We start from the raw sequence: 13083 nt of genomic DNA, 5'->3' as shown, positions 1-13083 counted from the left end.
GTTTAGTATAATGGGGGCTCTGGGGGGGGGGGGGGGCGGCAGTATCAGATGTTTTTTCACCTTAATGCATAGATTGCATTAAGGTGAAAAAACATTTTCCTTTACAACTCCTTTAAGGACTCCTCACTGTATATATACGTAATTTTTTTAAAGATGGATATCTCGGTAACGGCAGCAGCCGCTGCCACAACTGAGATATCCATCTTTTCAGTGAGCGGTCCTCTAAACGATAACTGTGGTCTCTGCGGCAGATTCGCCGCGAGATCACCGTTATCGGTGGGGGGAGAGGGCCCCTCCCGCCGCTCTCCCGCGCCCTCTGCTGATCGGGTCCTTCCTCCTGCTCGGCTGGGATACGAGTGAGGGCAAGATGGCCCCCACCCATCTCCATAGCATAGCAGGGCGGAAGCGATGTCAAAACTTCACTTCCGCCCATGCTTCTTAAAGGGACATTTTCTTGTTGTAATTTTTTCAAATGACAATTTTTTTATATTGTTTGCATTGTAGTCTAAATATGAGATCTGAGGTCTTTTTGACCCCATATCTCATATTAGGGAGGACCTGTCATTGTAATAGGAATAAAAGTGACCCATTTTTTTTTAGTGTAAAAATTAATAAAATAAATAAGAAAACCAAAACATTTTTTTTTAAAGCGCCCCGTCCCGACGAGCTCGCCCGCAGAAGCGAACGCATACGTGAGTAGCGCCCGCATATGAAAACGGTGTTCAAACCACACAAGTGAGGTATCACGGTGATTGTTCGAGCAAGAGCAATAATTCTAGTAGACCTCCTCTGTAACTCAAAAGATGCAACCTATAGGATTTTTTAAATGTCGCCTATGGAGATTTTTAAGGGTAAAAGTTTGACGCCATTCCACGACCGGGCGCAATTTTGAAGCGTGACATGTTGGGTATCAATTTACTCGGTGTAACATTATCTTTCACAATATAAAAAAAAAATTGGGCTAACTTTACTGTTGTCTTATTTTTTCATTCAAAAAAGTAAATTTTTGCCCAAAAAAGTGCGCTTGTAAGACCGCTGCGCAAGTACGGTGTGACAAAAAGTATTGCAATGACCGCCATTTTATTCTCTAGGGTGTTAGAAAAAATATTTCACAAAAGAGATACAACGGCGTATCTCTGAGATACGATTGTCGTATCTATGCGCCTGATTTATAGAATCAGGTTACGCATAGATAGCCCTAAGATCCGACAGGTGTAGCTGACGTACACCGTCAGATCTTAGGCTGCAATTCTAGGCCGGACGCTAGGTGGCGATTCCATTGCGGTCGGCGTAGAATATGCAAATGACTAGTTATGCCGATTCACGAACGTCCGCTTTGCCCGTCGCTCTAAATTTACGTAGTTTCCGTAGAGATACGTCGCGTAAAACTAAAGCTGCCCTCTAGGTGGTCTAGCCAATGTTAAGTATGGCCGTGGTTCCCGCGTCGAAATTTGAAATTTCACGTCGTTTGCGTAAGTCGTCCGTGAATGGCGCTGGACGCCATTTACGTTAACGTCGATACCAATGACGTCCTTGCGACGTCATTTAGCACAATGCACGTCGGGAAATTTTAGAGACGGAGCATGCGCAGTTCGTTCGGCGCGGGAACGCGCCTAATTTAAATGGTCCCCGCCCCATTTGAATTAGGCGGGCTTGCGCCGGGCGGATTTACGCTACGCCGCCGCAAGTTTACAGGTAAGTTCGTTGTGAATCAAGCACTTACGCTGTAAACTTGCGGCGGTGTAACGTACATGGAATACGTTATGCCGCCGCAGCGTAACGCATTTCTATGTGAATCTGGCCCATAATGTTTGGGGGTTTTAACTAATTTTCTAGCAAAAAAAATTTTTTTTATCTTGTAAACACAAAATCTGAAAAACAGGCAAGGTCCTAAAGTGGTTGTAAAACCTCACATATACCCAGTGAAGTGAACAGCCACAAATGATACACAGAGATGAAACATAGGTTTAACTACATTGTCTACAATGATTCAAAAGGGCAGAAAAGTGCTAAAATCTTTTTTTCATCTGTCAGCAGCACAGATGAGGGGCAGAGAGGCTGCAGTAACAGTGTGTGAGAGCTGATTGGAGGAAAGGAACACACCCACCTCCACACAGCAGAAGAACTGTGTTCTGAATAGACAAGCTGTCTGCTGAGCTCTCTCCCCCTCCCTCCCAACTCGAAACTTCTCAGAAGTGACTCATGTTGATAACAGAACAACGCATCAGATTGAAATTACACTTAGAGCTTTGGAGAGAGATAAGTAAACACTACAAATATTTGTGCTTTGCTCAGATTGCATGACTGAGGTTTACAACAACTTAGTATTTCGTATGATTACAAAGGCATCCTGTTTTCCTATCGCTCATTGAGCCAATGGGTTATTAGTTATTATGGTTCACCTTATGTGCTGATGCATTTTTAAACAAAATTGTCTCTACGTTGGTTTTGCAGAGAGGCTTAAAGTGTCCAATTCTACAGTCACGATGAACAGCAAAGTCACACCAAATGAGCTATTATCTCAGGTCAACCAGTTTTGGAGCTTGTTGGATGATATGGCTGAAAACAGCCCAGACAGTTATAAGACGTTCATACAGCGACATATGAATGAAGGAAAAGACTTCATGAAGCCCCCAGAACCATTCTTGTGCATACAGACTAAAATATTGGTAAGATAAATAATATACATTTATGAAGTGATAGCCCCTGTATGATCAGATTGATTTTTAAGGAAGCTTTAGGGCTCACCAAAAAATGCAGCGCTTTCATCAGTACTGCGTCTTTTTTTTTTTTTTTTACACATCTGAACGCAGTTCTATTGTTTTCCAAGGCCTGTGCAAGCAGTGCATAAAAATCAGTAAACTTTGTAAAGTGAAATTTGTGTCCACGGTCAGCAATGTATGCATGTACACAAATTGAAATAGAATTTTACATGTAAAAACTATGTATACTATAGATGTTTATGTATCTATACACATGCAAACACAAGCACTTTTCTGACCATTTCATGTTTTTTTATGAAAAGCTTATTTTTTGGGAGTTTGCTGCTGTAAAACTTTCTATCTGGCAACACGGTTGCTTCAACCACTTGCTGACCGCCCTATAGCAGCTATACTGCCACAGGATGGCCACTGTGAACAGGATCACATATATACATATATATATATATATATATATATATATATATATATATATATATATATATATATATATATACGTCATTCTGCACTTTCATGTAGCGGGCGCGAATGAGGCGGCGCTTTACGTTGTGATAATAGACAGCAGGAGCTAATCGGCGGGCACCCGCCGATTATTCGGTACAGAGGCAAAATGTATACAAGGCAGATTATAAAAAGAGTGGTACTACTGCGCTACCAAATAAAACTAATATAAGAAAAAACCAACAAAAATAATCAAATAATAAAAGCTGCGTATCAAGTGGGTGAACAAAACCGAAAATTAGATAAAATGAATAAGAGATAGCGCTAATATCAACTAGTGCTGATTATATACAGTATTGTGAGTGATATTAATCAAATTCAGTGAATAGTATAAGTAAGAAACAACAACACTTATGAAATATACACTCTATCTAATGGTGTAACACAGTGAGTTCGTAATGGGTTAAAGAAACTGAACCCATATGCAGCCCTATAGCCACTCAGCTGATGTCTCCTTCCCACTGCTTCTCATTAGATAGACAACGACCTTCTCAAGCAATTCAGTCAGAAACAACATCCGCCGATAAACACAGGCTCAGAGTCAAAAGTTGCCGCTCAGTGTGATGGTCTCCTCACTAGGATCGTAGTCCCGTCACATAGGCTCCTCCCCCACGCGTAACGCGGCTTAGTCATGACTAAGCCACGTGACGAGTGGCGTTACGCGTGGAGGAGGAGCCTATGTGTCGGGACTACGATCCTAGTGAGGAGACCATCACACTGAGCGGCAACTTTTGACTCTGAGCCTGTGTTTATCGGCGGATGTTGTTTCTGACTGAATTGCTTGAGAAGGTCGTTGTCTATCTAATGAGAAGCAGTGGGAAGGAGACATCAGCTGAGTGGCTATAGGGCTGCATATGGGTTCAGTTTCTTTAACCCATTACGAACTCACTGTGTTACACCATTAGATAGAGTGTATATTTCATAAGTGTTGTTGTTTCTTACTTATACTATTCACTGAATTTGATTAATATCACTCACAATACTGTATATAATCAGCACTAGTTGATATTAGCGCTATCTCTTATTCATTTTATACAAGGCAGATTGCCACTCTTTCAGTAGGGAAGGCATGGATTCTATGCAAAGCAGAGACGAGGATCCATGTCTTCCCTTAGTAAAATCACCTCCCACAGTACACATAAACACTGGCTAGGCACACAGTTAACCCTTTGATCGCCCCTGATGTGAACCCTTTCCCAGTCAGGAAAGGGGGTGGTGTGTATGTCGTCACCATTCCGAGCATGATGGAACTGTGATGTCATAAGAGGCCTATATAAATCGTTGCGCACCGCACACCCGGCATTACAGCGGGAGGGAGCGTCGAGTCAAAATCAAAGAAGAGAATAGGGAAGAAGGCGACGCAGAAGACAGGACCCCCGCTAGTAAAAGAGCTGGAAGAATATAGCGGAGGAGCCTGGCAGAAGGGAGAAAGCATCGGAGAGCGGAGAAGTCGGAAGGAGACCCCCGGAGCTGCCTAATAAATTACTTTAAAAACCTAGTCTAGTGTGTTTTTTATTTTAAGGGCTCTCCCAGATTCCGATAAGCCCCCCACCCGCAGACCCCGACAACCAACGGCCAAGGTTGTTGGGAAGAGTCCCTTGTCCCCATCAACAAGGTGCTTTGGGGTAGGGGGCCGCAGGACGCCCCCCTGCCCCAAAGCGCCTACCCCCCCATGTTGAGGGCATGCGGCCTGGTACAGTTCAGGAGGGGGGGCGCTCGCTCGTCCCTACCCCATTTTCTGACCTTCCGGGCTGCGGGCTCGGATAAGGGTCTGGTATGGATTTTGGAGGGACCCCCACGCCGTTTTTTCGGTGTAGGGTGTTCCCCTTGAAATCCATACCAGACCTAAGGGCCTGTTATGCTCTTGGAGGGGGAACTCATGCTGTTTTTTTATTTAAAATTTGGCATGAAGTTCCCCCTCCTGGAGGCGACTTCAAGTCGCATTGTAAGTTGCGCTGAAGTTGCCCCAAGTTGCGCTGTGATTCATACTCAAGTCGTGTCCTAGTTGCCTCCCAAAGTCACGCTGGAAGTTGTGTTGCCCCTGTGTGAATGGGCTCTTATTAAAACCCATTTGATAGGTTTAAAGTTTATGTCAGGGTAATTAAAAAAACAAAACCGTAAATCTAAGTCACATATCCCCTAAAAACACACTGCAAGAACAGATCCCTGTCTGGGCTGAGAACATAGTTTACTTTCCACAATGAAATCCCAACCAACAGTATGAGGCCCCGTACACACGACAGAGAAACTCGACGTGCCAAGCACGTCGAGTTCCTCGTCGAGTTCTGGGATGAAGCCGCCGAGAAGCTCGGCGGGACGGCTTCTCCCATAGAACAACGAGAAAATAGAGAACATGTTCTCTATTTTCTCGTCGAGCTCCTCGGCGGCTCCATCGAGCCAAAACTGTACAGACGACAGAGTTTCTCGGCAGAATCCGGGTTTTGACCGAGTTTCTCGGTGAATTCTGCCGAGAAACTCTGTCGTGTGTACGGGGCCTCAGCTTTTCCTGTTGGTCTTCAGAATTCTGCCTATCCCATGATCCTCTCTGTCCTACTCCATACACGTATTTATTTCTAAGCAAACAATGCTGCTGCCTGGACTCCTAAGAGCCACACACTGTATGTGGTGAAAGCATGCTTGGGAGATGTAGTTCTGGGGACATGACCCATTCAGTGTCTTTTACCACACTGGTCATCAACCCTGTCCTCAGGGCCTACTAACAATCCAGGTTTTATGTATTACCTTGGGGAGACGCAGACTAGAATACTGCAATCACTGAGCAGCAAATGATATCACCTGTCATGTATTTCAGTTATCTTGCAAACCTGGCCTGTTAGTGGGCCTTGAGGACAGGGTTGATGACCACTGTTTTACCATATGATTCTGACAACATTACTTCAATTTTTTGGTACATATTTTGCAAATGCTATTTCTGGAAAAAAAAAAGCGATATATAGATTTTTATATATTTCTTCAGCTTCCAGAGGAGAGATTGCTGTTCATTAATATCTGTGGATGGAAAAGGGTACCAGCTCCTCAGTCTGACTTGGATCCTGTGCCTTTAATTGCTGGGAAATTACAGGATACATCAGAAGGGACAGGTAAGTCAGTCTAAATCTGCTTGTAACTGTAAAAGGGATTTGCTGGTAACAGAATCAAATGAAAAATGTAAAGAGAGATAAAAATCAACTGATAGACTTCTAGTCCCTGCAGTTACAGAGGCGATTAAGTTCGCATGTGTTGCGCTATATAAGTTTTCATTCATTCAAGTTTTTTTTTTTTCATTCATTCAGTTACAAATTATTCCTTGTACATCTTTTGAGTTTTGAGCTAAAGCAATCTTTAGTAAAGCTTAAACATTTACATTGCCCACCTTCATAGTAGTGTGCAATAGACATCCATTATCTAGCTTGGTACATAATGGTCTCATGATGAACATTACATTCTACGGCTTTTTGGTCGAGACCAGGGGTCTCCAAACTTTTCAAACAAAGGGACAGTTTTCTGTCCTTCAGGCTTTAGGGGGGCTGGATTGTGGCCATTTGGGGTAGAAAATGTATTAAGCCTAGCATCAATGAGGATAAACTTGTCTTCAGGGTTGGTGGTCAGTAGGAGGAGGAGTAGTGCCCCATCATTGGTATCAGTGGAAGAAATGGTGCCCCATTGTTGGTGTCAGTGGGAGAAAACATGCCTCATATCATTTAGAAGAATAGTGCCCCAAGGGCCAGATAAATGCTAGAAAAGCCCTTGGGCCGCATTTTGGAGACCCCTGGTCTAGACAACTGATAATCATTAGCCATGGTGATTTTATTTTTTGTGTAGTTGCCCACAGAGTAGTGGAGGAATATGCATATCAATTAAGTCCTTGGTATGGTAAAGCATTTGTGGACATCTTGCCCATCACATGTTATAGAACTCATTATGCCCCCGTACACACGATCGGGCTTTAGCCCGACCAAACTCGCATCGGAATTCCGAGGGAATTCCATCGGAGAAAAAAGAGAACATGTTCTCTATGTAAATTCCTCAGAATATCCGATACAAAAACTCAGATGGGCATACACACGGTCGGTCAGTCTGACTTTTTCCATCGGAAATTCCGATCGTGTGTACATTAAAGGCATTAAACATCCCATTCCAAACCAATAGACATTAAAGTGGTAGTAAACTCTGTACTACCACGTTTACCTACAGGTGAGCCTAAAATAAGGCTTACCTGTAGGTAAAAAGAATATCTCCTAAACCTGTACGGTTTAGGGGATATTCCCCTCGCAATGTGCCGCTGACTGCAGCGGCGCATGCGCAGCGGGCATCCTCGGCTAAAGGCCTGGCAGCCGCCAGACCTTGCCGGAAAGAAGTCTCCCATGCGCGGGAGTGACGACATCGCCGCTACAGCCAATCGCCAAGCGGCAATACCCGGAAGACACGGCGTGGAACAGGTAAGTTCCCCACGCCTTGTTCCAAGGTAAGTATTTCATAAGTAGTTCATAATGCATACTAGCTCATTATGCCTTTTGCCTTTCAGGTAGGTAAAAAAAAAACTGCTGAGGGTTTACTACCGCTTTAATATGGAGTTGACTCCCCCCTCATATATCTTTTTTGGTATAACAGCTTTCACTCTTCTGGAAAATCTTTTCACAAGATTTACAAGCTTGTCTGTATTGAGCCAAAGGAACCTTTTTAAGGTTCAGTACTGATTTTGGTTGAGAAGACCTGGCTCGCTATTGGCATTTAAGTTCATCCCAAAGTTGTTTAGTAGGATTGAGGTCAGGAGGACCCAAAGTTCAGGCCACTCGAGTTTCTTCACACCAAACCCTTCCTTAAACAGCTGCCTCAAGGTTGGAAGTACACCTGTCTAAAATGTATTTGTATGCTGCAGCATTAACTGTACCCTTACTGCAGGGGTGCCCAACCAGTGGCCCACGGAGTCCTCTGATGTGGCCTGCGACCCTCCTGCTCTCGGATGGCTGGTTGGCAAGCTCATATTGCAGGTTGCTGACCTGCCATCCCAGAGCATCAGTGTTGTAAATGAAGCCGGTGGTAGAGGAAGCAAACAGCTTTTCAGAAAGTGCACCACACCTGCAGGATATAATAGACATCTATAGCAAAGTGCAGCTAACCGGCGGGAAAACCTCAGGCACACTGCACCAGCAATAGACCGCAGACCATCATTGTAAAAGCAGCCTTAGTCCCCTTTCACACGATCGGTCTGACGCAATCGGACCCTATATTCACCTCTATGGAGCGGTAGCGTTAAACAGACTTTTGTCCGTTTACACCTGCCAACCTCCAATCTGATCTGCTAAAAAAAAAAAACAGAAGTGGATCTGTCCCCTTCCATCTGATTGGATCAGCGGGCCCATAGAGTAGATTGGGCTGTGTCCGTGTCTGCTTTGCATATGCAGACTGGACACAGACCTGTCATCTGCCCACTCCGCTCACTGTGGCCAGCGACTGGTTACTAAGTCGCTTAAGTAGCCCTCAGCCTTCAAAAGGTTGGGCACCACTGCCGTACTGGAAGTATATAATAAATTGAAGGGGTGTCTACATATAGTTGGCCATATTGCACGTGTCATTAGAGCATAGGCCTCTGACCACATGGGTTCCGAGTCCAAATTCAATGGATGTTTTTAAGCACATATTGAAGCCAGTCAGTTCATGATCAGAGCAAAACATTTCATAATGCAGACTAACAATTCACTGGGGGCAGGTGCCTTTACTAAGATGAATGCATGGTCTTCGTTAGAACTATGTAGGTTGGGTGTTAAAACTATGCATAGTTGGATGCAAGAGCTGATGTTTGGTGGAGATTTGGCTGCCATCTGACCACGTACTAGCATAACCTGAATTGTGTATGATTTTTTTTTTACTAACTATAATTCTAATAAGGCAAGATAAGGCTAATATGCTAATGGGATGCTAACAAAAGCATTTGCTGTGTTTAGCAGTTTGATGATAATATGAGTTAGGATTGAGTTTTAAATTCAAACTGTTCTTTTTTTAACAGCACTGATACAGCAAACTTGTTTCTCTTTTTTTTGTTTGCTAGTTATTGACATTGCATACAGCCCAGTGGTATTGAAGGGAGCAGAGAGCGATCGAGTGGAACAGAATCCGCTCATCCGCCTAGCAATGAAATACATTGAACAGCAACACAAAGTCACCCTTTGCCATTCTTACCATATTGCACCATTTAGACAAAAGGGTAATTTGCAGACGTTGAGGAACAATTTAGACGGGCAACAGAAAAAGCCAAAACCGACAAAAGAAAAATCAGAAAAGGGTAAGTTCAGTCATAAATTCTTTAGGTGATTTTTATTTATTTTTTGCTTTTTCTTTTATTAAAATAAAAACATCTACATCAAAAAGGATAATATTCACTTGCAATGTGGTCTATTTAAAATTCTCATTCTATGCTCTTATTCTTTTGAGAAATACATTTTTCAGAATAAAAGAAGACAGTCAGTGCCTTTATAATACTACATGAATTGAGAACTTTAGCATAAAAAATAAGCTGAAGCTCCCTACAGACGATAGATGGCAGTCAGATATGTAGGCATGTCCAAGTTGCTATAAGATTCTTAATATGAAAGAATTTTCTACAAATATGCATGCTTGAATTGTGCATATTTACACATTTATTTTGTGGTGGATGGACAGAAAACACTGGGGCAGATCCACAAAAGGATTACGCCGGCGTATCTATATAGTTAAAGCTGCTATATGGTGGCGTACTCAATGTTAAGTATGGCCGTCGTTCCCGCATCCAATTTTGATTTTTTTTACGTCGTTTGCGTAAGTCGTTCGCGAATAGGGATTTGGGTAGAATGATGTCACCGTCGTAAGCATTGGCTGGTTTAATTTGGAGCATGCGCACTGGGATACCCCCATGGACGGCACATGCGCAGTTAAAAAAACGTTGTTTACGTCGGGTCACGACGTATTTACATAAAACACGCCACCCATTACATCCATTTGAATTCCGCGCCCTTACGCCGCCAAAGATACACTACGCCGCCGTAACTTACGGCGCAAATTTGTTGAGGATTCGAACAAAAAAAAAATAAGTTGCGGCGGCGTAGTGTATGATACGCTGCGCCCGGCGGATTCTTACGCGCAGGTACGTGGATCTGCCCCACTGTTTATACATTCCTATTGTCGATCTATATCCTGGAAAAACAATCGCAAAAGGCCGTAAAAAAAAAGGAATGATCACTTATTTTTCCTAAAAAGGTTCTATACTGTACATATGGTCATTGCCGACCTGATTTTATTAATGCAAAAAATGGAGTATGGCTTCATTTAAAAAACGTCATAATGAATAGCAACGTACCATCCTCCAGATTACTAAAGCAGAATAGGGAGGGGTGGGGACAAGGGAAAAAGTTGCTGAGACTCACCCTGTAATGTACCCACCCAGGAAATTGATGGACTATCTCGGTACCGATAATAACAGAATACAGTATAATAAAAAAAATGTATTGAAGAATAAAAGACAAATATACAAATGACATAAATTAAAATGAAAAAAAAACAGACGCTCGAGGATCACCCAACAGACATCTGTGATTGTCAGTGGATAGATTGGTCAGGGTCTCGACTAGTTTTGCGGTAACCCGCTTCCTCAGGAGAGCCAATCTATAAAGCAGATAATACAGTAAGAACATATAAAGACAACAATTCAGAATAGCTACTCGGCGGACTAGGGGGAGTGTGGGTGGATCTCTGTGATATAAAATAAAGTAAAAAAGGGGGGATAAAACCAATAGAGTATAAGGCAACCATAAAAAGGGGGGGGGGTGGGAATGAGAAACGCCAGGGAAAGGGGAGGGGGGGAAAAAAGGGGGGTAAGGGAGAAAAGGGGAGGAAAGGAGGAGAAGGGAAGGAGGGCAGAAGGAGGGGGGGGGAGAAAGGACAAGGGGATGCAGGAAAGGAAAGGGAGGGGACAGACAAGGGGAAAGGGAAAAAGGGAAGGGAGGGGGGAGGAACAGGGAGAGGAAGGGAGGGGGATGGTAGGGGGTTGCCAAAACAGATAGTAAGTTACATTGGAAAGATTAGAATTATAACACACCCATCGGGGTGAATCGGGAGATAACCCGAAGAGCAAAGGCTGCTGGGGTTGTGGGGGCTAAAACAGGTGGACAGATAATTGCCGGCTGATGCAGCTGCACGAGGAGTGATGGGGGAGAAGGTATACGAATTCAAAATTGCTCTAGCAACCAGCAAAGGATATGGACTTGCATGTGAGATTATTGATAGCCTCAGAAGCATGGTAATGCAGTTACTGGGGCAGGGGGTAGAGATACCCAAAAGCCTTCTCAGCTGCCAGCCGCGTCCATCCTGTTGATGCCTCGCAACAACCACCACCAATAAAATAATCCACCATGCTCATCCCGGGGCCCGGAGGCCCCTTAAATGAGCTCCCCAACCATGGGACGCTCACGACGCCGCCGATCGGCGACGTCTGACGTCACCGGGTCTGTTTCCCCACACAGAGCAGGCGCGCGATCCCGTGCCACTGCGCATGTGCGTCCATGACGAGCCGGCGGGCGGAAGACAAGGGCTTGATCAGGACAAGCGGGGGATGGATGGCAAGAAGCATGCCCACCAGGGAAAACGCAAGTCCACCGCTGGGGGAGGTGTAGCCTGCCAGGGATCGCACAAATCATTTTAGGGTAATAAGTACAAAAGAAAAAACATTAAGTACAATAATTTAAGCATGGATAATTATAAATATGTGGGAGTGTAAAATTCCCACCATAATGGTCACTATATTGGTAGACAAATGTAACAACAGTGAGGGCTAAGGAACAAGAGACAGGACCATGTCGTTGAGACATAGAGCCAATAAGGACGGGGCAAGGCATATAGTAATTGGTAAGTGTTGAAACAGGCATCACTACTGTGCCGTGTGAGGATAAAAAAGGAGGGGAAATAGTGCCAATAGGTTACCACCAATGATGGTTGCTGGTGAAAGTAAATACGACCAAGTCATGATTGCTTGGATAAAACAAGTGTATAAATCCATCCAAAGATTTTTAATGGCGACCACGGTTCGCACTCTATTTTTCATTCATTGGGTAAGCTACCCATGTTATCTATGTATTACATGCTGTAGCTATTCTGAATTATTGTCTTTATATGTTCTTACTGTATTATCTGCTTTATAGATTCCTGAGGAAGCGGGTTACCGCAAAACTAGTCGAGACCCTGACCAATCTATCCACTGACAATCACAGATGTCTCTTGGGTGATCCTCGAGCGTCTGTTTTTTTCATTTTAATATATGTCATTTGTATATTTGTCTTTTATTCTTAAATATTTATTTTTTATTATACTGTATTCTGTTATTATCGGTACCGAGATAGTCCATCAATTTCCTGGGTGGGTACATTACAGGGTGAGTCTCGGCAACTTTTTCCCTTGTCCCCACCCCTCCCTATTCTGATTTTATCAATGCAAACTATTTAAAAGTTTTATTTTTAAAAGGCGCTAATTATTTTTGTCATGAACGGCAGAAAAAGTATCTCAGGCTCCATTCACATCTATGCGACAAAACGCCCGACGCCGGGGGGGGGGAATTCCCATTGCTGTCTATGGAGATGGTTCACATCTCATAGACGCCGTACGCCTGTCGCCTGAAAAAAAGTCCCGGACCCTTTTTTTCAGGCGACATTGGCGTTCGGCCATACAAAGCAATGGGAATGCTTTGTCAAAAAAAAAAAAAGTTTCACACTCGCGGCAAAATACGCCGCGTACGCCGTACGCCGTTGTCGCGGAGGTGTGAATGGAGCCTGCATTTGAATTGATCGGCAGAACATTTTAGTCACAATTTGCACAGATTAACCATTTAAAGTATAAC

The 13083-nt window shown here is 43.7% G+C and overlaps 1 protein-coding gene across 2 annotated transcripts in view; it reads left to right on the top strand.

Annotated features, from left to right (window-relative positions):
* The window catches only part of PIH1D2 (PIH1 domain containing 2), a 30323-nt gene that overhangs the window by 5973 nt on the left and 11267 nt on the right, over positions 1 to 13083 (top strand). For both annotated transcript variants that reach the window (XM_040325421.1, XM_040325420.1), the window contains exons 2-4: positions 2455 to 2669; positions 6199 to 6322; positions 9271 to 9504. In XM_040325421.1, coding sequence (XP_040181355.1) covers positions 2487 to 2669; positions 6199 to 6322; positions 9271 to 9504 — 541 coding nt within the window. In that variant the 5' untranslated portion in view covers positions 2455 to 2486. The remainder of the gene's footprint in view (positions 1 to 2454; positions 2670 to 6198; positions 6323 to 9270; positions 9505 to 13083) is intronic.

This window comes from Rana temporaria, chromosome 10, assembly GCF_905171775.1.
Source record: "Rana temporaria chromosome 10, aRanTem1.1, whole genome shotgun sequence".
NCBI classification, from domain to species: Eukaryota; Metazoa; Chordata; class Amphibia; order Anura; family Ranidae; genus Rana; species Rana temporaria.
This window is presented reverse-complemented; position numbering and strand designations above follow the sequence as displayed.